The sequence below is a fragment of the Vanessa tameamea genome, chromosome 18 (genome assembly GCF_037043105.1).
Source record: "Vanessa tameamea isolate UH-Manoa-2023 chromosome 18, ilVanTame1 primary haplotype, whole genome shotgun sequence".
NCBI classification, from domain to species: Eukaryota; Metazoa; Arthropoda; class Insecta; order Lepidoptera; family Nymphalidae; genus Vanessa; species Vanessa tameamea.
In genome coordinates this window covers 6227714-6254731 of record NC_087326.1, presented here as the reverse complement: position 1 = coordinate 6254731, position 27018 = coordinate 6227714, and the positions used below count along the sequence as shown (strand labels likewise).

The window sequence follows — 27018 nt, the reverse complement described above, 5'->3', positions numbered from 1 at the left end:
AAAATTCTGTGAAATAACCCTTTTTAATAGACTATCGTATCCTGTACGTATCGAATAAAAACCAACGTACAATTGTTTCATATTGTATTTGATTGATTAGATTGGTTTTGTGTAGGATATTTGGGTACTCAGGATTACTCAGTATTACTCAGTATTACTCAGTATTATTCAAAAAACAATACTCAGGTCAAAGTCATAAGTTATGCACACGCTTAATTGGCATTACAAATGCTGCCTAGTGCTCTAAATAGGCCTCTGTATAAAAAATTAAATGGGATTTAACAACATAATAAATAATAATTGTTAATTAGGATTTTTTTATACGAATGTGAACGACATAACCAGGTTGTTGAACCCTGGATGCTTTAATTTTTAAGGGCATTTTTGTTCCATTTTAGTTTAAATTATCTATCGATGAAACTACCACGGGTCGAGTGAGTCAGTGTGTGTCAATATTAAGCATGCAGTGTACAGAGGTGAATTTGATTTTTCTTTATTATGAGGCTATACGCGATAAGAATGCCATATTCGGTTTACGCCGTATTGGCCATTGCGCCGGTAGAAATGTCAGTAAGCGTACCTGACAATAAACACAAAAAATTACCTACCAAAATAATGGGTCTTGTAATGTCTGTCGTTTCCTAGATATTTACTTACTTTGAATTACTAAAGCGTAAATTAAATTAGGGTACAATCAATAGGCCAGTCGAGATCGAACCTGCGACTTTAATCGCTAAGCGAATTTTACTATTTTTAATGTATTAAGTAGGCGGACGGGCGTATGTATCATCTGTGGAGCTATTACGGTTGGACCATAGCAACTTTTGCTATCAAATATTTGTTGCGGACGGGTAAATTTTGCAGCCGATAATTCAGTGTTATGGAGTAATATGCTACTACATAGGTCCCTAATAGTGATTTATAATTTTTTGATTTGATTTGATATCAATCCGCAACAAATATTCGATAGAAACAGTTGCTATGCTCTAACCGCAATAGCCTCACTGATAATATGTGTCCATAGATATTGGTAAGAAATATCAATCATTCCTTACATCACCAATACGCCACCAACCTTGGGTGCTAATAAACTAAACCCCTTGTACCTGTAATTACATTGGCTTACTCATCCTTTGAACTGGACTACAACAAGTATTACCGTTTGGCGGTGGAATATCTCATTTACCTATCCAGTACCTATCTAGGTACCTACTCAGACGCTGGGCTTGCACAAAGCCCTACCAAGTATATCGATAAAATATTGACACTGTAAACTTATAACAGAATTGAAAATAGATTTATCATATTTCTGAAAAGTAAACTAACATATTGTAAACGCCAAATACTCTAAAGGCTAAACATGTCGCAGAATTCTATCTGACACGGGCAGGCTTCTTCGTGATGTTTTTCTACATCATTGATCACGTGAATATAATTATCAAACAGGATTTGTTCGCGACCTTCTGTAAAATCCACGGTTGGGTTGTTCGCCTTATTCGTCGTCGTTTTACTGTGTCACTAAAACGTGTGAAATAAAACAAAACACAAACGATTCGTTTATTTTTTTTAATTAATTTCACTATTCTGTGTACTCGGCTGTCACACGTAAGATTACAAGTATGTACTTGACTTTTAATTAAAACAACAAATACGTAGGACTAAGGACGACTTTCTCTTTAATTATTTGTATCTGAAGTCCTCATTAGTCGCGCTTAACGTGATTTATGATGGTATTTGATGATTGATTTAAAATTATGGATCATATTTTTGACCTCATAATTACATACATCATTTTTTTTTAATGTTCTAATATATACGGTATAAAAAAGTATAGCCTTGCTGTATAGTTTAATTGAGTATTCGATATTCATGTGTAATATATTTATAGTATAATTCTAAATATAATATGTAAAAATACAAAGTTTTGTTATTGTACATAAGGCACACAAGGCAGATATACCATCTGATGTTAAGTGATGTTCGTCGTTCGTAATCACTGGCACTGCTAAAAGTATCCTATTACTTCTTACCGCGCCAGTGCGCAGCCAATGATCTAAAATGTTGTACATCGCATCCCTTGTCTTTATATATGTATGTACAACGCGTTTAATTATTCTTCAACCTGAACACAACAATACATATTGTATTGTTTTTGTTATTGATGTAATGTATTGTAATGATATTGTATTTGTTATGAGTATTGATGTTTGGCATTAGAATAAAAGATGAGTGGGTAGAACCCACCCAGATACACCTTTTGTGTGGAGTTTAAAGATCAATATAATTACATATTGTATAAAATGGTGAGTATTTGTTTATTGTAATTCTATACTAATTTAATAACATTGGTCTTGAACTATAGGGGTTTTTTGATCAATTGAGGATGTTATACACCGTATGTGTTTACTCTGTATCTCTATTAAACTTATTTTGGCAACTGGTAAAGCGCTATATCGATTTTAAGCTCTTTAAATGTTTTAATTATGAAATGCCGCTTATTACTTTTTGATATTTCACGATTGTGTTCTGTTGACATTTAGAATACAATCTGCTAAACGTACGCGGGTGAAATTAAAAACAAGCCTTTAAAGGGTGTTGAGGGAGACTGCGGTGAGAGGAAAGGGCGGTTTAAGAGACCGTCAAGCCGTTTGCCGTCACGGCATACGAATCGGGTTTACTCCGAAAGCGTGGCAATATAGGTCACATAAGAATATACAGTTATGTCCTACATACGTAGAAGGTTCTGAGTTTCATTTATTTAAAATAAAGTATTTTTATGTACTTTGTAATAACTATCTAATTTTATCGTAATGGTTTAAAGTCAAAAGAAACTTCAATGAACTATAAAATGTTATCAAATAACTTTGTACTTAAGTAATAAAAAGTATGGCTTTAGACCACCTATACTGATGGTGAAAGTAGACGTGCCTACTTTAAATGCGATTCGGGAATTCGGTCTGAATGAATTGAATTAGTTTTGTATTTTAAAAGGAAATCGTTAACTTTGAAACAGTTATTTTTTTAACGATGCTCGCTTTGTATCTGTATTGTTTTGGTATTTATTGCGTATTATACTTTGGTGACATCTTGGAACGAATTAAATTTTGAACGATTTTATGAATGATACGATTAATTATGTTTAATTAATGAGTAGGCGCGCTAGAATGCAATCACATTAAAAAAATGTATGAGTTTCATTTTAGATTAAATTCTTCAGTAACCATTAAAAAGTGAAGATGTTTTAATTTTTTTTTAATACTGAATTTATTGAAAAAGATTGAATATAATAATTCACTGATTGTTTTAATAAAATTGCGTATTATAACAGAGTAATCTAAAATATATATTTTTTTTTTATTACATTACATTTTTAAACGAAATTCCTTTTTTGGTGACAGTAATGACTGTAGACAGTTTTGTTGTAAATTAAAAGCTATTAATAAAAAAAAAAACAGTTTATTTTAACAAAATAATTGCATATCCATGATAATATAATTGTTAAACTGACATTAAGTTAAAGTCTTCAGTGTGAATCAACTGTATTTTTAATGAAGAAAGTTAAAGTTAAGTTAAGCCTAAATATTTTTTTGGCATAGCAACTTATAGCAGCTTCAGTCAACTTTGTAGTACATTTAATATACACATGTACACACATCTAATAAAAAATTTTACGAACGAGGAAGTACTCTAAAGGAGTATTATTAAACAGTAAAATTAAACAGGGTTAAAATTCTACGTAACAAACACTGATTGCCATCGACGTTTATCGTTCACGGAACAATTGGATGACGAATGCGATTTTTACGTCCCCACTAAATGATTCATTCGTTATAATTACTCATTCATTCGCGAGGTATTTATTGCTAAACAATTTGTCTGTTTTTATTGCCGGGATATTAATTTTTAACGTCTCTATCAGTATTATAATAAAACATTGCATGACAGACTATTTTGTTTTGTTCGAGTTAAATTTTTTATACTTTACTAAGTAATGAACTCAAAATGGTTAGAAGAATGAATCACTTTCTCGTTTAATAATATTTTCATTGATAAGTTGAAATAAAAAAATGTAAAATTAAATAATATTTCTTTAAAAAACGATTCAACGCTAAATGATAATTAATATATATTTAGATCAACATTCTGCTTACGTTCATGAGTTTGATGCCTATGCAATATCAAAACCATACTTCATTCAAGTTACAATTTATACTTCATTTTAAGAATACATTTCACAATGCATATTCTTAGAAGAATTCCAATATATCACTATTTTCTACAAATTAAGTCACTTATTAATTTATAGTATGTACAACACTAGAAATTAGTTCTAAGGTGTAGCACAAGGGACTTATGGCTAGTTAGATTTCTTCCAGAGAACCCAGACAGACAGACCTTAAAAGGGAAAACGGCTAGATTGTGAAATAATATAGACACATACATTCTACAAACTAATACTTATACGAAATACATGAATAAAAAATATATATAACAATAAATTATTTATAATATAATATATTGTATTAAAAACGAAATTAGACTAATATTATAAGTTTTTTAAACATTAATTTAAACAAAAATTAAAAAAAATAATGTTAGTTAAATACATCTAAATTACTATTGGTCCTGGAAGTTATAATATAAACTAATACTAACCACGCTGTTAAATGTCTATTTCATTTTCTATTGAGTGATTGTATTTCAACAGTCTTATGCACCAAATGATTTTTTAACATCAGATTTGTTTAAATTCATTGATAAAGCTAAAACTATCTGCAAGATATTATTAAAGTACCGAATATCCAGCTCCGTTTGACAATTGCAGTTACTGGTGTTAAATATTTAAATATTTTTAATTTAAATTATCTATCGATCCATTTGGTCTTAGACCACGTTTAAAAGTATGAACTTTGGGCGCAATTCCAAGATAGTCCTCTGGAATTCACTTAGTTATTGTATGGGAGTAACCCTCATAGCCGGCATGGGAGCGACCGGTGTCCAGTCGACAAAAGTCACTATACCTATGCGCGCGTTCCCCATAGTTCCATAGGGCCTCATAGCCGAGAATTTCAAAATGAAATTATCATGATTTACAATTTGCGTCGCGAGTTTTTTCAGTTTTTTTTTTATGTTTTGCATATTAATCTTTTAAGGTAAGCATTTTTGGTACAAAAATGAATTATTCCTTTTCTTACGGATTATATTTTAAGCTTCATGTTGCAACAATATGGAAAAATATATTGACTATATATCAATTTCCGTAATAAATAAATTATATGTACATATTTATGAATATATTTGTTTGTATATCATGGTATATATTGTGTTGTGTTTTTGTATTTATTTTATTAATAATAATAATACATATGTTTAAATGTATATCGAACATTATTTTACAAAACTCATATTCTTGTATCAAATATTTCGAAGTGGTTCCACAGGCTAGATGTAGTTTCAAATTTTGGTCAAGTGTGAGTGCAATTGTATATTGAAGGTTCCGTATTAGTACATACAGTCATTTACATTTGTGATGCATTCCCTACTTGTTTTATGTATTTATACAATCTATGTACAGTGTGGGTCTATTTTTTGACAGATAGCGAATAGAGACAGTGAAAATAAAAAAAAATGTAGACCATATATTATAAAATAACAAAATGTAGACTATATATTTTAAGATATTAAAATAAAATCAAAAAATTTTCAACCATTCAAGCGCTACCATTATTTTCGAGGAATCCGGTTATACAAAGTGTTCTTAACAGTATGGCCCTAACTTTACAATACACAAAGTACGAAGATGAAAGAACATTGGTTTTATACTGAGGTGACCTATTTCCCTTCAACTTTGTTTACCTTTGCGTTGAAGATACAATGGTGTAGCTGTATTCATATCAGATAGTAACTGTTTTAATACTTTTTAGTTTTTGTTTTTAATAAGTAAAAAATAATCTTTAATATTCGTAATATACTTTTATGTTAATATTTATTTGATGAGGTCTTAAAAGTTTTTATCATTTAAAAAAATCCGTAACTAAATGCTAAATTTTAAATTGTTTTCTGGAAAATATTGTAAATTATTTAATTTGAAAACTTAATTCGTAACTGACGTTCCATTTTTGCCTTAGTTTAATGTAGGATTAAAATTAATACAATAAAAATATATAATTATTTACATAATAAACAACAAATTATATACAAAATCAATCTTTGTTGTTTGATTTTGTATATAAATAAACTTTTTATTCATACAAGAACATTTTTTACATTGAAAAATATGTTAAGACAAATTGCAATCTTTCACATCCGCTTTACGCCGTCGCTTCTATAGTATGTCCAAATTTAATCTGATAAGTTATCCAGTTCAACACAGTGACACAGTGCGAGGTGTCGTAATAGTTTGGTAATACACCTAACTTTATACAGAATATGTTTACCGGCGCTGTTGACTCGCTGATAATGTCTAAGACACGAAAACAAACATTATTCGGATGACTCTTAGCTACGCTTTTGTCGTGGAAAAGCTACTATTATGGTTAAATTAACAAGGTATTGAGTCTATGTAAATTTATTGTTGTTGAGATATTAAATTGTGTTTAGTGTGTTAGGTCATTGAACTTATTACGTACATTCAAGCGGCTGAAATTAAATTGTATCTTAGTTGTTTTAGTTTGTGTGTTTGTTATAAATAATAAACTATACAAAACGTATGTGCTTTGTTTTTTTTTAATTATTTATCCGTTATTTTATATATTTGAAATATTTGATTGCACAACATATAAATAACAGATAGTATAAGAGAAACACACGGCAATATATAATATTTTTTAAATGCGTAGATACTCCTTTTGTGCAGTCTATTTTAATATCTTACAACCAAATATAATATATTATCTGTAGTCAAAACAAAAACTCTTAGTTTCATAATATTAAACTTCTTTCTGCCATATCGTCCTTATTGTCATATTTTTTAGATATAATTTAGATAGTATGATATGTTATAAGAATATTCTTCAGACGAAAATTATAAGGATTGTGTATTAAATTATGTACATTAAAATTAAGAAGTTTTTATTTAGGACGCCATTTTGATTTTTTTTAACGTCGTCATTTATACAATTATAATATTTAATAATTTCTTATTCTATTGAAATAAAATATTTTGACCTTTTCTAAGAAAAACTTTAACGTATTTTTCTTCGTTACAGATATAAGCTGCACACGCAAGTCAAAGCAATTGTGGTTGAAATAAATGAAGTTTGAAATGATTAAACGCGGTGTTACGTGAATAAAAATAATGACAGTAATTACATATGATATATTGCAAGTAATATAGAATAGGTAGCTTAATAGTGTAACTAAAATGAACACGAGTAATTTAATTTTCAAAGTATTCATAAGTTAATAGTGACTTAAAATGGAGAGACAAAAGTTTGAAGGACGGGAACTTTTTTGGTAAGATTTAATTTTTTATATTTCTATATTGTGATTTAATTTATAATATGGTTTTACATATTATTACACGTGATTACAAGTGATAACTACTTTATTTATTTTTGCATAAATCCCGTATTATTTATAATTATGTTCTTAGCCAGGTTTCAGACTACTTGTGATGTAAAATTTTGTCAAAAAACTTACAAACAACAGATAACATCAACAATAACAACAACAAATTTATAGACAACAGTTCCTTTCGCATTAATAACATTAGTATAAATAATGTTCACGCTACACAAAGTCTATTTAAATATTTGACGTAATTATTATTAATTCTGTGGTAGATTTTTATTTGTTCAATTGTATATGACGTGGATATTTTTTCATTATTTGAGCGAGTTTTCTGACGATTGTTCTCGGAAGAATCTGTATTCTGTACTGGTGGTAGCTTTTTATTAATATTAAACTTGTAAAATGACACAAAAGTGTTTGTAAGCGCATACTTGGGTATATTTAAGTTTTGATATTCCTTTGTAATTTGTATTTTAATTTTTATTATTGATAAAAAATATTCAGATCATTTTTAAGTGAGAGCTATACTATAATCTGAAGGTAATTTTATAAGAACACTCTGCTAAGCGGATTCATCAGCATTAAACTCTACTGCTTCGTGTCTGGGCAACCTAACGCACAATCGTTTTTGCTACTGAAATTTTTTGATAAAAAAACTCGTCCCTGGTCGTGATTCTGCAACGTATTATAATCTAGCCACACAACCAACGAGGCAGTAAAAAAATCTGTATAATGTAAATAAAATGGCGCTTGAAATTTAAGAGAACAAAAATAAAAGGGCACAGCCATTGGCTTCAATTATGTATTAGTGAAAATAGGAAAGCTAAAGATACTTTAGGTAACATTTTCATATTCTGAATGAAATTTTCTCCGTATTTTGTGAAGTGAAAGTGTTGTGTAGTTGTTTGACAAAGCTATAATATTATATTGGCAATATTAGGTACATGGTTGTCGTTTACGGTGAATTTATGGCTTTACTGACATGAGGGTACCCGCAACTTAATCGGATACATTGAATAAACAGTTACTTGAAATTTACTATGAAATTGCTGTTTCGAAGGTAAATTTTTTTATAAATAACTTGTTTCCGTCCGTGGCTTTGCCCGCATATGAGTTCAGTTTTAGGGTACATTTTGCGAGATAAAGGTAGCCTTTGTGCTATTTCAGACTATAATCAATCTCTGTGTCAAATTTCCTTTAGATCCGTTCAACCATTGAGAGATAGAGTGACAAACATTTGTCCATTCAATCTTACGCCTTTTTAATATTAGTAAGAAAATGCATAAATGCGTTATTGCTTCAACAATGGTCCAGTGGTTAGAGCGTGTGAATGTAAACCGCAGATTTGGGGTTCAATCTCGAGCTAGCCTAACTAATATTTTATTTACATACTTAATGTGTGTTTATAATTTATTTCGTGCTTGGCGGTGAAGGAAAACATAAAAAAATGTATGTTTGGATTAAATTCTGCATTAGAGCAGCGTGGTGGAATAAGCTCCAAAACATTTTCTTGAAAACCTTGAAATAATATTTTTGCGTTAGACAGCTCATATATAGAGGAAGATTTAAAGGCTACGGTAAATCACGCTCCGACATATGTAGGTGAACCATGGTCGAATATTATAATCCATTTTTTATATGAAATAATTAAGGCGACAGACAAGATAGTATTTTTCAATTGCACAGAGCAATTTTTTTTGTTGCTATGCCATATACTATTAAAAAATATATAAATAGGTATTCTTTCATTTTTTTTATACGAGTCATAGACAAGATCCCACGTCAGTTTGTACAAGTCTTGCATCAAACAATCTGGCCACAGTAAGCGTGTTTGCGTTCAACAAATATTTTTACACGCTCAAACGGTAAACTTTTTGTGATCACTCGAAACTCCTTGGAGAGTAAATGTAAACAGAAATTATACCTCCATTCATAGAGCACGCGCTTTAAAAGGATTAAAAAAATAAGGTGAAGATCGTAATGTTGTTATAAGCGTATGAATATTTCATTGAAGAAATATTTGAGATAAGATTTGCTTTTATAATTCTTAAAGGCATTTGTTATTGTTTTATTTCAAAACTACAGTAGATCTTAAAGAAGTTACTATTGTCTATGGTCAGGTTTTCAAAATTTTTATCTGTATCGGCTATTTTTCAAAGAATGGTATTACCATGTCATGAACATGAACTACAGTTGTTCTATTATTATAAAAATTTGTATATTACACATAACATAAACAATATAATCTCTTCTTTCTAGAATATAAATTATTTTAACTAATATTGACTGTCTATTGTCAAATATAAAATATATACAAAACTGTTATTTACTTGTAAATAATAAATGTTATACTATTTATTTGTTTAGCATAATATGTATTTAATTTTATTAATTTATATTTATAAAAGCTTAAAGTTAAGGTGAAGTAAATAATTTAAGTAGAAGTATAAAATTATATTAATGTATTTTTTGACACGCAAATACAGGATGAAAATCTTAAATATTCGAGTGTAATACTTGATCATAGTAAGGATTTCGATAAACTTCGCAGCGAGATTGCATCTCGCTTGATTGCTTTTCTACTTATCAAAATTCTAAGTATTCCGTTTTCAATTACAGAAGGGTCATGGTCAAAGTAAATCCAATTATTTCAGACATGTTTGAATATCTTACTTTCGTATGAGATTTCAGTTTTCTATACATCTATAAATGGACGTTAAACATCTATTCGAGATTAAAATACTTTTACTTTGACCGATTACCATTGAAGTTGAAACATACGGTATACCTGATTGTCATGGCAACTGATATACATACATTTGAATTCGGAAAATATTTTAGTACTGCCCACTTTATTGTTGCTTGTCCCATACAGATCACATTTTTTATACACAAAAGTTTTGTCAAATTATATTAAAACAATTAAGAGATTCAATACTACTCAGACAGAATATATAAGTACTCTTTGTTTTGAGATTGTTTTAGAAAAAATATGAACGTTCTTCTTAATAACGACAAAAGCTGTCACACTGACCCATTTCGAAATTTAAATACAGTTAAATCAACATGAGACTTTATAAGACCACAAGAAATTACGATAACATTTAGCTCACTAGAAAGCACTGTGATCAGATTAAATGGCAAAGATTCAAATCAATCAACTCAGTAAGGCTGGCTTGAATAAGAATAATCTTTTCTAAATTTAAAATCTTAAGAATAAAAAGTTTCTTAAGCAGTACATCCAGGCAAATGGATTGTCGCAATAAAAGGTCACTCGTTGTGGATATAAATATTAAAATGTAATGTGAGAATGTCGCATGCGTAAGGATAATGCTGAGGAACACGACAAGTAATTTAGAACAGGCAATAAAGATAACAGTAATATGTGTGTAAAATATGTACCAAGGGCGAATAACATAAAAATAACCGCGATCGGCACTTAATAAAACACTTAAGATGTTCATTAGGCGCCTTACAAAGTAGTTTGATCGTTTTAATGTGCATGATACGGGTGCATTCGTCTCTTGTCGAAAATGTATCGTTAAAACTTTAACATCTAATGGAGTTGTCAGATTGCGCAAACCGATGGGAACTTCGTGATCTGCGTGGGTTCGGCGCAGGGTTGTCGACGCTATGGGAAAAAAATACCAGACACCAAACAGAAGTGAAACTACCTTGCGTTAGAAAGTGTTCGAACGTTACATAGAAAACATTGCCATCAAATTAGCTTAAAAAATCTTATAATTTTTTTTTTATTACTAAATGGTCACCACATCTCGTAATAGAGATATTGGCGCCGTAAGAAATTTTAACCTTCCTTACATCGCCAATGCTCCATCTTGGGACCAAAGAGGTAATGTTCCTTGTGCCTGTGTACACTGGTACATAATGCGTTATAACCTTATGATATTCAAAGTTAGAACAAAAGCTTAATTTTGTTTACACAGCATAGACGATGTATTTACCTCTAAAAAAAAAAGCCAAAATATTATTATGCCTTTAAACTTTATGTCAAACTCGTTAGGCGAAAGATTTTTGAGAAAAGAGTGGGTGCAATTCATAATAAAATAAAATTAAACAATTTATTTTTATTGTATGTCTCTTTTCGTGATGCATTTTCGTGTCATCGAGTTTGAAATCATAACGACTTTTAAGAAGTTTCACTTCAACGCTCATGCAAATTAGAAGGATCTCCTTGTAATTTATTTTATTTATTGATGTTTACGAAATCATTTTGAACCACTTTGTAAATTATAGTTGATGTCCATTTTGCCTACTGTTTTAATATAACAAATATTTACTATTAATAAAATATATCTGTTGAATTAATACGATGCAATATACTGACATCCCTATTTAAACTAACAAGACGGGCAAGTATATTGGACACACAAAGTTCGTCACCCACGGACTCATCTATTAACTTGAGCTCTTGTTCAGTTTAGAACAATATGACAACTTTTTAAAGTAATTACTTTAAATATAGGATAATTAATATTTTATTCCTGTGAGCTACAATATTAACTCAGTAATATCTTAATATCTTTGGTCTTAAAATTTAAAATGTATGTTCGATATTTAGGTTATTTTTTAAGCATATTTATTTTATAAGTTTAAAAATGTTCTCATTTAGAAGATTGTACGTAGTATTTAGAAAAAAATATTTAAAAGATAGGTTATAGTCATTTCGATTTAGCCAACAATGAGCAGAGTGTAATTTTCCCATTTAACCAAAAAAAAAAAATGACAATGAGCGACTGATTTATGTGTCACACTGCGCTCTCAACTTCTAACTTTTCTTATTAAATTAATTTTATTATCTGATATTTTTTTTCTATTTTACTATAATCTAAGAGTAAAATTAATGATAAATTACATAGATATGAAGGTTTAAAATAAAAATTAAATTAATTAAATAATTATTAAATTAATTATTGATGTTGTTGTAATATTGGCCAAATGATTTAATTGCTTAGCTTAGTTTTAAGTATAACCTTGTAGTTAGAGTTAGTCTAGTAGAAGTCATCAGTGCTAGTTACGTCAACCGCGAGAACAGCAAACTGTATATACAATGAATTTGACTTAAAAATTGATTGTGTAATGTGATTGTTTTCTTACAAATCATTTTGTTTTTAACTCACTAAACAGTCAATTTAGATAAAGATTTTTTCTTTTTTTTTTTTTTTTTAAAGAAGTTTATTTTTTAAATAGGAATTTAGTCTATAAACGACTAAGTTTTTAAAAGGACAAAACAGAATATTCTAGAGTTTAGAATATTTTGTTCAAAATAATTTAAATAATTTTGCAATTTATTTATTTTCTAATTTCAAGTGGTCAGAGCGACAGTGAGACGAATCCGAGTGTTATAACGTTATTATATAACGATACCGTGTAACGTTACTGTACATGTTTTTCAAATATATTAATCTTGTCTTTTTCAGGGTGGTTATTCTGCAGCTTTCAATTCTGACGATGGCAACAAATGTGACGACTGACACTCCTGAGGTAACTATATAAATATATTGATTTATCTCCTTCCTTATACTAATATAATAATTAGTAGATAAAGTTACTCTTTTCGTTGAATACTAGTGGGTCGCACGCGAAACTTCTCGTTTATTCAACAGATTTTTACAAATTTCGAAACCTATGACAATTTTTTTTTTAAATTTAATATTAGTGTAAGCTGACCACGTCTGTTTGCACGATTTACATTTGTTTTTTTTTATACAGCCATAGTTCTGTAGTTACTTTTTTCCGCTCTCATAACAATTCAATAAACTGCAATCAAGAACCCTCTTTACTTTTTTTCTGCACATCTACGGCTGGAGCTCTTCGAAATGAGACCATAACCGATTTTTTATGTGCAGCTATGGCCCATAATCACTGGGACACAAATTGGATTAAGCTATTAATTTACAAATATGTATTTTTTAGTCTAGTTAGTTGTAAAATAACAGAAGTGACTTACGAAATCGATTTGAAATAATTGATTTGAATAAGTATCTAATTATTAATTTGGTATTAAAATATTTCCGTATATATTTTCTGAAATCACTGAAGACTCATGCTGATTTATTTAAAGAGATTATTCATACAAATGCAATGTATAAATACCTAACAAAGGCTATGTATAAAAGGAATGTAAGTCGAAATTATCCAGTAAATAAAACACGTGGATGTCAACCGATGACAACGAGTTCGAATCCACGTGATGAATTTGTGTTTATAGTTTATGTTGTCTGGGATGAAGTAAAATCATATATATGTATGATTAGATGAAATTTTAAAACATTAAACATTACTATTCACCAACTCGACCTGAAGCAGTGTGCCCACGTGTGGGATATTTGTAGACTGTATTTGAAATTAGTAGCTATGTATAATAGCATAAATTCTTATTCAATTCCAGATAACGGAGGAGCCAGCGATTGGGCTATACGCTTGGAGCTCATGGGGCTCCTGGAGTGCTTGTTCACGGAGTTGCGGTGGAGGAGTATCAGTACAGGAGAGACAATGCTTACCGAGGTATTATATATAACTATATAGATTCGAAAAGTTTATTTTCAAAGAACATCGACACGTCTGGTTGAAACTGTTGACTAATGTGGAAAAAGTTTACTTGGTAGTAGGGTTTTGTGCAAGTCTAGGTACTAGGCTAGGTAGGCAAGGGTAGGTACCACCCACTCATCATATATTCTACCGCCATATAGCAGTACTCAGTATTGGTGTGTTCTGGTTTAAGCCAGTTTAACTACAGACAGAAGGGACATCTTAGTTCCCAAGGTTGGTGGCGCATTGGCGATGTAAGGATTGGTAAGTATTTCTTAAAGCGCTAATGTCTATGGGCGGTGGTGACCACTTACCATCAGATGGCCCATTTGCCCATTTGCTTACCTATATCATGAAAAAAGTAATTACGGCTCTATTTGGCGCTCCGCGTTAATATATGGTACAACACATCAATATGAGAAATCGGTCGCGATTCTAAGTATAAGAATCTATGTAAGATCGTTGCGCAGATTATGACTTTTAAATTAAAGTAAAGCTCTTTGAACGACGTCTCTCCTCTGTGGCTTCCACTGACAACATATGAGCTCACAATTTACTCGTGACACAGTTAAAAAAAAGTAGCTTGTAAAATTGTTTTAGCAAATGCGCCCCTTCAAACGACGTAATAAATTAAACGCTGGTCTTGGAGAATGGATATAAAGTCTGATCTCTTAAGTAGACTCCAATTTATAGAATAAATTTCAGTCCTCTCTCAATCTGGTTAAGGCAAGACCACTAAGTTTATAATAAAAAAAAACGCTCTGAAAAAATAATCTTAATTTGAATTTGGAAGTTGTTGTAAAGGATCCGAGTCTTTGGAATAATGTTGATGAACAATTATAGTAGTTTTAGATTTTTTTTAAAAAATATGTTCGAATGTTCACATGTTATGTTATTTATGTATTAACCTATTTTTAGCTTAGCATAGATGCCATATATATAGACCCAATGGGATTGTTTGTAAATTTGTTGATGAAATTTCCATACAGGTTTCAGGCAAATCACCAACTTATAATAAAGGTGGAACGGGAATCCTATAGGATAATTAATTCTTCGCATACAAAGTTCCGACTTGTAGAAAAAAGTAGTAATTTTTAAAGGCTACGAATCCAACGCTAACTATAATAAATATTTATTTTATTTTTCATTGACCAATGTAAAAAATTGAAAAAATACACTACACAGGATTCGTCTAGAAAACTTGGCGAATTAGATTTCGCAATGTTTATCATTTTTTGTATAGGAAATAAATAAATACGTAAAGCTAATCGGTGTACTATCATATATGAACTAACTAAATGTTATATATGAACTCGCTAATTGTATTAATAAAAAAAAAATACTCTTAAGATAATATCCAAAAAATAATCTACTCTACTCTACAATATTACTTTTAAATGAAGTAAAGGGCCAGTTAATGGTGTTTTTCGTTATACATATACATGAGTATAAATAGTTCGATGTTTTGAAGGTTTATAGTGTCTGTTCAAGTACAGACAACACTATGAACTTTAGAAACATCGAACTATTTTTTATCCTATATCTTGATAGCGAAGATTAATACAACAAAAGGAGCGTCATCGAATCGGTTTAGATGTTCACGCTGAACAAGGCGTTAATCCGCTTCAGGCAATGTGTGCGATAGAAAAGAAATCTGTAAATATCGTGCGCACCGCACTTATGTCCATTACGGTAATTCCCTTTAACGGGTTACACCCTCGAATCAAAAGATAACCATCAGCGATTACTCTAAAGACCTCCGCACTTAGTACAATTATTTTTTCTTCCGTTAAGCAATGAATATTTTAAAGTTGTTGCAACATTACATACAAGAAAATGCATTGCTGGATTGAATATTTAGTTGTGTTTTAACTGTGACAGGCGTGTGTGCATTATTGTAATAATGTCAAACTATATTATGATTTCCAAGATTGAACACTCTAGTCCAAAGCACAAATTTGCACAAGGACAGGGGTTTTAATTGCATCAAATAATAATTACATAAATAAATGACAAAAAGAAATGAGTTTAAATTATATAGTTGAAAATGTGAAATAAAATAGCAGTTCATGGATGTTGCACTGAACGTGTAAAGGTGTCATGTCTTCTTAGAGTAGTGAAGAGGTCGCTGCGGCAAGGTTATAGTCCAAACGCTGAACCAAAACACACATAAGTTAAAATTTCATCTAGTTTCTTCACGATGTTTTCCTTCACGGACGAGCACGAGATGAACTATGAGCATAAATTTAACTCATGAAAACTCCGTAATGCTTGACCAGATTCGAATCTGTAATCAACGGTTAAGATTCTATTCTATTTCTTGGGACGTCTCGAAATTAATATATTATATCTTTTTGTGTAAGTTTTGTGATTTTATAAATGTATGTGTACAAAGTCACGAGTTCAGCTTTATTTAAAAGTTACATAATAAACAGATAAATTTAACGGAACTTTTGGCGGTTTAACATTTAAGACGTTCATTAATTTTGTTCGGATGAAGAGATTAATATGTTTTATGGTTGATATTTTAATCAAATTAATTATTTGTTTGGTGTATGTTAAGTGGAAAGGTATAATTATGATGATATAAATAGTTGTGTCTAATAAATGGTATAGTTGTTAAGTTTAATTAGTAGGTGTTTAAGCGCATGATTTAAATCTTTTCACACACGCGAGTGTCGAGGCGAATAGCGAGGTGAACCGCGACACGAATGTTCACTTGAGCTTGTCATATGCCGCGTTACGGCGTCGTTTGTGACGCTTTTGTCGGTATACCGTTTGCCTTAAGAAGGGATTTAAAGGGTCGAGTGGTACTCGTATTATTTTTTAAGCGTCTATTACAATTACTAAGCTAAGATGCTGACTACGTTAATATTACGTATGCTAATATTTTCTGATATGCATTAAAATTTTAAATTTTACAGATATAATAGTTCTTGAATCAATAGCGTCAGAGTTTATCACAATTAATTTTACGTGTTGTTAAAGCGTAGACACGAATGTGTAAGGAGTCACTCGTGTCTATACGAATGTTCTTCGAACATTCGTGCCGAGCGTGTCTAATGGCGAGGCGAATCATGAACGCGCAAGTTTTAATACGGTACAATAACTTTGAAATAACTGTTATGAGTAGGTAGGTAAAGCGAAAAAAGTACTAAGAAATACATTTCAGGCCGATAATTCTGCTAAAAATTGTCGCTTTATTTCAATCGAATCGAAATGTATGTATGAATAGAATATCTGATGAGTAATAGTACAACAAGCAAAGTAAAGTTTCTTATTCTACTAACACAAGATCCAGTTGCTGTTCGGTCAAATTTTTATCGGAATCTAATCGAGGTCGTATCGTTATGTATAAATTAGTAGAATTGGCTCTCAGTTACGATTAAGCTAAGGTTTTCTTTGTGAGAAATGTTCAAAGTTGAGTCGAAATAGGGAACGCATATTAGCCAAAGTAGGCTCGTAAATTTGACTCGCTGATTGTGTAATTTTTTCAGGACTCAACCAAAAATCGTCTATACCGTTGATAATAATTAATATTTAAATCGTGACTTTTAAGATAAAAATAAGCTAAATATCGTATATAATTTGCAATTAGCGAAGAAACTTCTTCTTAAGTTCAATAATTTATAAGCATTAAAGAAAACGGAAAATAAATATTTTATTCAAGTAGGCTTTTACAAGCACTTTTGAATCGTCATCTTACAAAACTATATTAAGTGAAGCTACTACCGGTTCTACCGAGAAGAACCGGCAAGAAACGCAGTCGTTACTCTTTTTCAATATATAAAATACATAGTTTTAATAAATAAAAATAAAAAAATAAAAAATTTAAACCTTTATATATATATAATGTTGTTTTTTTTTAGTAGTAATTTAATTTAGTTAGATTAGGGTGTTATTGTTGTTATAAAACTTCTCAGACAATGTTGTGAATACCTGTAATTGGTGTACATATGAAGACCTGATACTTTTGACTGTATATTTAATATAAATGTTGCATATGTGTACCGTTGGTCCTCCTATAAAAAAAAAAAAAAATGAAGTCAACAAGTATTGGCGCCACGCTTTTTATCATTTACATATATAATCTTGTATTGAATAATAAGGAAAATTATATTAGATAGTTATAATAATCATTGAATGTAACCCGCCTTGTGAAAGTCAAGGGTTAAATAAAAAGTACGACATAAATACATCGAACACTTATTTAATAAATGTTCTTTAATTCTTATGACCTTTACAATGAAATTCACTAAAGACACCCTAACTAGCCTTTCCGCTGATCATCGTTCAATGAACCTTGAAAATAAAATAATTTTAGATCTTAACTTGCTAAAAATAGAGGCCGATTTCGCTTGGAGTGAAAATTTTCGCGTACAAAAGGTTTAATATGTAAAAGAAAGTAATGGATCCATGTAGCTTGTAGCCAGCTGTTTGGGTCTGATTGTAGTGATCGTGATTGACACGCATCACGATGTAGCTCGCTAATGAGCTAGCCATCGCTATCCGTTCTGTATAACAATTGTTTAAATATTTAAGCCTTTTTACGTTTTGAAAATAATGATGTTAAGCGTTCAGCTAATTTTCAATTATGCTCAACTTCAATTAAAAGGTCATTTAAGAAAAGTATTAATGAATATTATATACTATACAATAATATCATTACAACAAAAGAGAGGAGGAGCAGGTTTTAGTACATAATATTATCATAAAAATAGACACGCTTTGCAGATTCATCCGCTTTAAATTTAGACTAGTAAATGATAATATATAGATAAAAGACCAGTCAGTTGGTATAGGTTGGTAGAATCGATGAGGCCGCAGATCCCGTGGTCCTGGTTCCAAACCCCAGGTCCGGCCAATAAAAAGTTATTGGGTTTTTCTTTCGAAAAAATCTCAGTGAAAACCAGGAGAATGGAAGTTGGAAACGTATACTCCCGTGCTTCGGAAAGCAAGTAAAAGCGCTGGTCCTTGTTTTTCTCGCTGGTAAAACGTATTACGCGTTGCCCCCACGTGAAGTGGGGCGTATGTGGAACTCGCCGGTGCCCAGGACGGCTAGTGTGCCCTAGTACACCAGAATACCCACTAAAAAACCGGTGGTTCCTGCAGGTGGTGGTGGGCTTCGGCAGGCACCACGGTATCGCTTTTGCATCAAAACGGTCGGGCGGGCCATTTCCTAGGGGGATTCCAGGAGTACTAGGAATCCCCCTAGTCCCTGCAAAAAGGCGTTAGTCCTGCGTCAAATCAAATATGTCCTGTGTAGTTGGCTGGTCTCCTAAGATTAGATTAGATTCTCCTAGAGAATAGTCGCGGCCGAAATCGGTTAGAGTGACATCATCATAATTATAATTTTAATTAATACAAAATAATAACTACGAAGTTTCTTGTCGATTCATCTGCAGAATTCATACTCCTAACCTGTGGTAGCTTGAAAAACTTACACAATGACGTTTCCAATATATTTAGATTACCTATTAAAATAAAGTTTTTTTTACTATTTTAAAATGTATAATATCATTATAAAGATAGAAAGAGTCAATTGTCTCTGCCACAAGTAATAAATCCATTTGATATATAACTGCCTTCCCAAGATCCCATTCATAGTTTCCGTTGTCCAGGTATTATATTTCGCGAGCCATTGTCGTGTGCATTTGACAGATATTAATGTATAAAATGAATATAATTGCTATAAATCATCGCCCGTTAGCTCGATGGCATACGGGTTACCAGGCGATGTGAAAGTCACAAACGTATCCACTGCTAACACAAGCTTTTACATTTACACGTAACTGGGGAAAACATTTTTAATAATATGATTTTAGGTAATATTTTATATGACACATTTAGTTTTACGTATCATTTTTCAAGTCACTGTTCACTGTTCACTGTCACTGGTCATTTCGTTTATAACTCTTTATAATTTGCTAATTGAATTTGTAAAGTATTTGAATATAGATCTGTTTATTTTTTTTGTATAAGGTACATAGTTTAAGAGTGGTACTTGGTTTCCTTTCATGTTGAGAATAATTTGAATTAAATCCACGATGGTATTTGACTGTGGGAATGAATATAAATGTGTTCGTACATTTCAATTCGTTTTCTGAAACATTGAGATTGCTCATGATTTTTTTGTATAATTTCAAGCACTATGGGAATTCAATAAAATTAGTTAAAATATTATGACCTTAAATTATAATCTATATTTTATATCAACTGAATTAACCTTTCTATTGATCATGTAACCCGTTACTAACTCAAATCATTTATTGTTTCGTAACGTTATTTTAACGAGTCAAAGCTATTTGCGTACAAATGAAAGCGCACCGTTGATAATTGTAAAGAAACAAGGAGACAGGATTAATATGACCTGTTTTAAAATGCTGTTATGTAGATAAATAGGTAATCAAAATACAGTCACTCTTAATTAGGGTAGGTGCTACGGGTGGGAGATAAAGTGAACGAGAATCAGGCATAGAGAAAGGTTTAATCGATTTGATAAATACATATACTTATATACATATTATGTAGTGCTATTTTATGTATATATATGTAGAAGATATTTTATCTATATGTTTTGCTTATTAGTGACAGTATAATATATATTATGAACTTGTATGCATATTAAAAATGTTTTTAAAATTTGTAAATTTCAATTTTTTTTGTCGTTAAATTCGGCGTATCTATATATGTGTACAAATACAATTTTTATGATAATTACTATCATAGTTCTGAATAGATCAATATAAGTTCAAAAGTAGAATTTAAAATCCCAAAATGTAAGGATAAATAACTATTATACTAAGACAAATTACACTCAAACAATTCTCATAACCGAATATAAATACTATACTAATAATGGAAACTTATACTCGTATTCCATTGATTAAATTAGACCTTAATAACGCCAGAACTAACGGCATATATTTATAATATTATCTAACAATAAAAAAACAATATAATTGTTAATTTAATTTATTAATAAATAACCCAGTACGAGTAGGACCGGCGTCAATTGCTTCCAATTCATTACCGTACGAAATAAATTATTTAGATCACCTCCAGGGATAAGTTCCTTCATTAAGCACATTCTCGTCCAGTATCCTGCTGATAGGGCGGTGTGTTACAAACCGGACAAATTAGCTTCGACCTCATTTGTCATGGCTCTTATAACGACACGAGGCACATTTCATTGGCCGTGTAATAACAGAAATGAAATATTACATGTAACTGGTGATTTGAATCACAATTGCTTCGTAGCAACTACTCTATAACTATTAGGCCATATTTTAGAAATATTGTCGTATTTATTTTTATTAGGGAAATGTAGAGGCTATAAATAAATATGATACAAAGTTGATCAGTTGATACTTTTGATTAAATTGCTATATTTAGAAATGTTATTATCGATTCTGAAATAACTGTTATCAAATTACAAGCTACAAATTATATCGAGTGGACTTTAATTAGCGATAGCATTGTTAGATTAAATTTCATAGGTTCTACCAATAATGAACTCAGCGTACGTCATATGTGAAAATATTCGTTAAATTGTAACCGAATAATAACGATATATGATATTTTACACGAGGATAACGAATGCATCCGATAAGTGGGATGTTATTACAGGCGAGTCTAGATATTTTTCTTGTATAGCATTGTATTGAATTTAAATAAATAATAATACTCGTGCTAATTTGTTATGGTGGTACATGGTGCAAACCCGTCTGGGTGGATGGCATCCACTCATCTGATATTCTACCGACAAACTGCAGTACTCAGTATTGTTGTGTTTCGGTTTGAAGCGTGAGTGAGCCAACGTAACAACAGGCACAAGGCACATAACATCTTACTTTCCAAGGCTGATGGCGCATTGGTGATGTAAAAAATGGTTAATATTTCTTTATTAATAGGCCTTTGTCTATGGGCAGTGACCACTTACCATCAAGTGGCTAATGTAAAAGCTAATTCTCAATATTCTAAGGCTTGTTAAGCTGGACAAAGGTCGCTGATTAATAAATTTGACATAGTTACATCAACCAGTGTTCTAACCTCTGAGCATCCATCGTGACTCCAACTTTGTCGTACGCCATATTAAATCTTACTTAATATTTCAAATAAGGGAGTAAGTTCGTTTTTGATGCTTTCACGTCTTAACTGAACCGATTGTTTTAAAATTTTGCATACAAATTATCGAGGATAGAATTCACAATTTCAGCTAATGGTGGCTTTACTTTTAAACAAAAATGACGATACAAAAAGGACAGAAAGAATAATAAAAAAACATGATTTTAAATCTAGCTGTTAGCCGACATATGAAACGATTATTGATACAGAATTTTTTGAAGAGCGATATACTTAAAAAAATCTCAAGACAATTATCGCCCGATTTAAAGAACTATTAACGCCATCTGTTGACAACAAAATAAAGTAACTGTTTTATTAACATAAATATGAACAGTAGCTATAAACCTTGTGTCATTTCTCGTAAACGTGTCATTTCCTGGGATTTAATTCATTGATGGTTTTAAAGTGGTAAGTGGATAGATAAATATTATTTACAAAAGTTATTTTCTCTTACGGTGATAATTTTCACATAACTTTTCAATATTATAGCTCAATTCGATCCTTTGTTGTGTTACTAGTTGTACCGCCGGCAATTATTTCTACAATACATTTACGACGAAACATAAATGAAAGGAGATTGACCTTTTGACAGTTTTTTTAACATCCAAATAATTATATGTAAGATAACAATTTATAAATTATATGTAATTATATGTATTTTTTTGTATACAATATTGTAGTGATTTTATTATTCAATAAACGGTTAGTAAATATGTTTATCCATGATAATTACGTGTTACAGATTCGTAACAGGACTTGATTTATATTTATTGTAATAAACTGGTGTTGTGTAGTGTAGCGGCGATAACATCACACTATGGTTAAATTAGATTAACGGGTTCAGAGTTATTTGTTAGTTTCTTTCATGTAACCGCCCAATCGTTTTATTTTATTATATTATTAACAGCTTGTTATTTACGACAAGAAATAGGATGCTGTGTATTTCTCATTGTTTATTTTTCTTTATCCATTGTTATTACTTGTGTAGTTAATTGTAATTAATGTTATCGTTTAATGTGGATAATTTATAAATTTGTATCTTTTATGTAAATGATAATATACTCTATGTATTTAGGTAAAGGCTTAAAATAATATTTACAATTAAATATAGTTTATTGGATACATAAAAATTTTCGTTCGATTTTGATGTTTGAATTTATAATTTGATAATTGGAACAGTATCAAATAATGTTTAATCATCACACGTATTGTGTTGAATTACGTTTGAAACTAATTAAAATTTTGAAAATGATTTATCAATAGGCAAATATACTCCTGATGAAGAGAAAATTTCGATGCGTTAAGTATTTATTACGTGCAATAGGAAAGTAAACGTTTTTTAAGTTTTTTTAGTGGCGGATTATAACAATGTAATATTTGTTTCAGATCTCGAAATGTAATTAACAATGGGACTTTATTCTCGACATTAACAGGGCGGTTCACGAGACAAGTTACCCACGACTGCTATGGACTCGATAAGAGATATCATGAATGCAACACACATGTGAGTTGAAGAATTAGCGTTAATTATTATTTATTTTATTTTAAGAACAAAAAGTTATTGCAGGCAAAAGAGTAATAAGATAATAACTAAACAATAAATCTAAATAACTGCAGAAAAAAACAAAAAATCAAACAAACTTATAAACATCTACATGTATCCGTACATCGAGGGTAGATCACCTATTTATAAAAAATGTTTTAAAAGAACCGCAAAAAAAAAAACGCATAACAGAAAAAAATATTAAAATGTCCCAAAAAGGTATGTATCTATTGGTATATAATATTATATAACATTCGTTTTTACGTTAGGCTACAAAATCGCATACTTATTTTCGATAGTTAAGAAGTGTTTAGAACAACAGGCTTGCTGGGGTTCCTTGAATCGGGGGCCCATGCGACCGAATTGTTTCCATTGGCACGCCAGAGCTCACTGGGTCTTCTTCTATTATTTCTTAAATTTTTAGCTTAATCAACATTTTTTAACAAAGGGACGTCCCTGGAGATAAATATTGTTATAAATATATTAATGTTTCAAAAGAGTGATTATCGATCTTAATTATTTTGTGCAAAGTGTAATTTATTTATTTATTTGTTTTAAATTTATTGTTACGAAATATATTTAGATACTTAACTCTATTAAGTAAAATATTCAATGTAAATATATAGTCACGAGTAATACAGACATATAAAAGCTCTTATGAAGTGAAAGATTAATTTGAATCGATATTATAATGACAGTTGTATGGGATAGCGGTTTTGTCGCAAATCTGCTGTAAGTTAATGTACTATTATGCACTACTATTGCAAGTTACAAACGACCGGACACCATTGTTGAAACGGTTTTTATAAGACCAAAAATCATTTCAAAATGATAATATATTTGGAATATTTTCAAAATACCATGCATATGCTGTATCTCACGAACCGTGATTTTTTACGGATGATGTGTTTCTGTTGCCGCTATAATAACAAATAATAAAAACGGAATAGAATAAAAAATTAAGTGAGGCTCCTATACAACAGACACGGTTTTTTTGCCGTTTTAAAGATAATGGTACAGAACCCTTCGTGAGGCCAACTCGCATTTGGCCGCTTTCATCATCATCATCATCATCAAATTCATTCATCGTGTAAGGTTATGAAACTATTAATAAATTTTGCAATTTTGTGTATGTTTGTTTAATGACATTTGCGTCTTTCTCGATGTCAAATTATTTATGGTAAGCCTTACTCCTACAATGACCGAGTAAAAGTGTTAACCATTCCTACTCCGTTAGTGCCCTGCCAATCATATAATTAATCTCAGATGTTATGACTCACGAGGATGCTTCCCTAGTATACACCGGCTCACTCACCATTAAAATCAGAGCAAATGGTTACGTAATAATGATCCGCGGTAGAATGAATAATAAGTAGAGTTTTTACCCATACATGTGAGCTTGCAAATAAATCTAGATCTAGTTTAAATATTGAAAACGAATCGTTTAAAATTGACCATTTTTTTATACATATTTTATGTAACAATAGCCCTCCCGCCGCGTCTGTCCGTATCATAACGCGATAAACTCAAAAACTACCGCACGGATTTTCATGCGTTTTTATTCACTAATGGACGGAGTGATTCATGACGAAGGGCGAACTGTATAATTCAGTATGATATTGTTTAGATTTGCTAAAATATGACGATATCGTTGAAGACGGAAGTTAAGGACATGCCACTTGCAGCTTTAGAGGCGCGCCGCGTTTACCATAATAATCAGCCTGTAAATTTCCCACTGCTGGGCTAAGGCCTCCTCTCCCGTTGAGGAGATGGTATGGAGCATATTCCACCACGCTGCTCCAATGCGGGTTGGTGGAATACACATGTGGCAGAATTTCGTTGAAATTAGACACATGTAGGTTTCCTCACGATGTTTTCCTTCACCGCCGAGCACGAGATGAATTATAAACACAAATTAAGCACATGAAAACTCAGTGGTGCCTGCCTGGGTTTGAACCCGAAATCATCGGTTAAGATGCACGCATTCTAACCACTGGGCCATCTCGGCTCAACACCAATGGTATACTAATGGTAAACCGGCGTTTACCAATACAATTAAATGTATTCATAAACCTTTAATGTAAACCCTTATTATATCCACGCGAAGCCAGGATTGGTAGCTAATATATAAATAAAACATATTATGTTTGATATAAGTATAAATATTTTCTAATTAAAATGCTCCGTTACTATTGAATGGTTTTATAATACTCTAATGGGATCGATTTCCCGTGACGTTTTACATCCTTAATAACCCGTAATGATTGTTCAGTGGAGTTGTAAAGGACGGAAGTGTAGACTAATTGTGTTTCACGATTGTTTAATTATCTGTTTATAATACTTTATACGCATGTGTATAAATAATATGTAAACTTAATAGTCAGTAACTCCTTTGTGGGGCAATGTATACGGTTCTACAATAGGATCCCAGAAAGCGTTCGAAATGCCTCTGTTGCCAATTTTAAAAAAAAAGTTTAGGAACGCTTGTGTCATGAAACGACCGCCTCCTGACTATTTTTATTCATAGTCAATAGTGTAAATAATAAATTGACAAAAAATTCCGCTGAATTTTTTTCGCCGGTTCTTCTCTGGTCAGTATATTTTCTCTTCCAAACCGGTAATTTGACTATCAATAAGGAAGTGTAATGCTTCTATATTCAATAAAGAAATTGGAGTTTGAGTTTGAATACCTTATATTTTGCCTCCTATCCTTTTGGCGTGATGGTTTGTCAGATTTTTATATGCAACGTGCAGGTTTCCTTCAAATGTCCCGATGTTTTCCTTCACATCATAATTCCTTCAGTTTATAATTCATCGCTAGATGAATGAAATATAGCCAGTAGTTATTTATAAGCATTAAAAAGTTAATCTGCCTACTTAAGAACATGAAGTGAAGAACGCAATTATTTTTTATGAATATTTATACATTGAATAATCTATATACCAATAGGGATATTTTAATTAAATGAAATGTTTTGAGATAAAATCTGACATAATACTATTATTTTTTTATTGTAAAAATTCGATCATATTTATTTCTTTTAGTGCGTTATAACTAAATTACGGACGTGAATTTTTATGATGCGCGCGCACAGGATGGCATGAAAACTATATGATGAAGTTCCTTGCAAACCGCCAATAAAGTGTCAAGTCGCTCGAAATAGAAAATTTCACACGTTATCTAATTTTACGATTTTTATTTTATTTCATATTTAAGTTGAAAATGCTTATATCGTGAGTGCGTTATATCTCACTAAGTAGCTGGTGGTGATACATGAATATAT

General features: G+C 30.9%; 1 protein-coding gene across 1 annotated transcript in view; it reads left to right on the top strand.

The window, feature by feature from the left end:
- Positions 1 to 7208: 7208 nt before the first annotated feature.
- The window catches only part of LOC113398203 (thrombospondin type-1 domain-containing protein 4-like), a 63573-nt gene continuing 43763 nt past the window's right edge, over positions 7209 to 27018 (top strand). The window contains exons 1-4 of the mRNA XM_026636834.2: positions 7209 to 7455; positions 12954 to 13017; positions 13925 to 14040; positions 23578 to 23695. Of these exons, the coding sequence (XP_026492619.2) occupies positions 7418 to 7455; positions 12954 to 13017; positions 13925 to 14040; positions 23578 to 23695 (336 nt within the window). The 5' untranslated portion in view covers positions 7209 to 7417. The remainder of the gene's footprint in view (positions 7456 to 12953; positions 13018 to 13924; positions 14041 to 23577; positions 23696 to 27018) is intronic.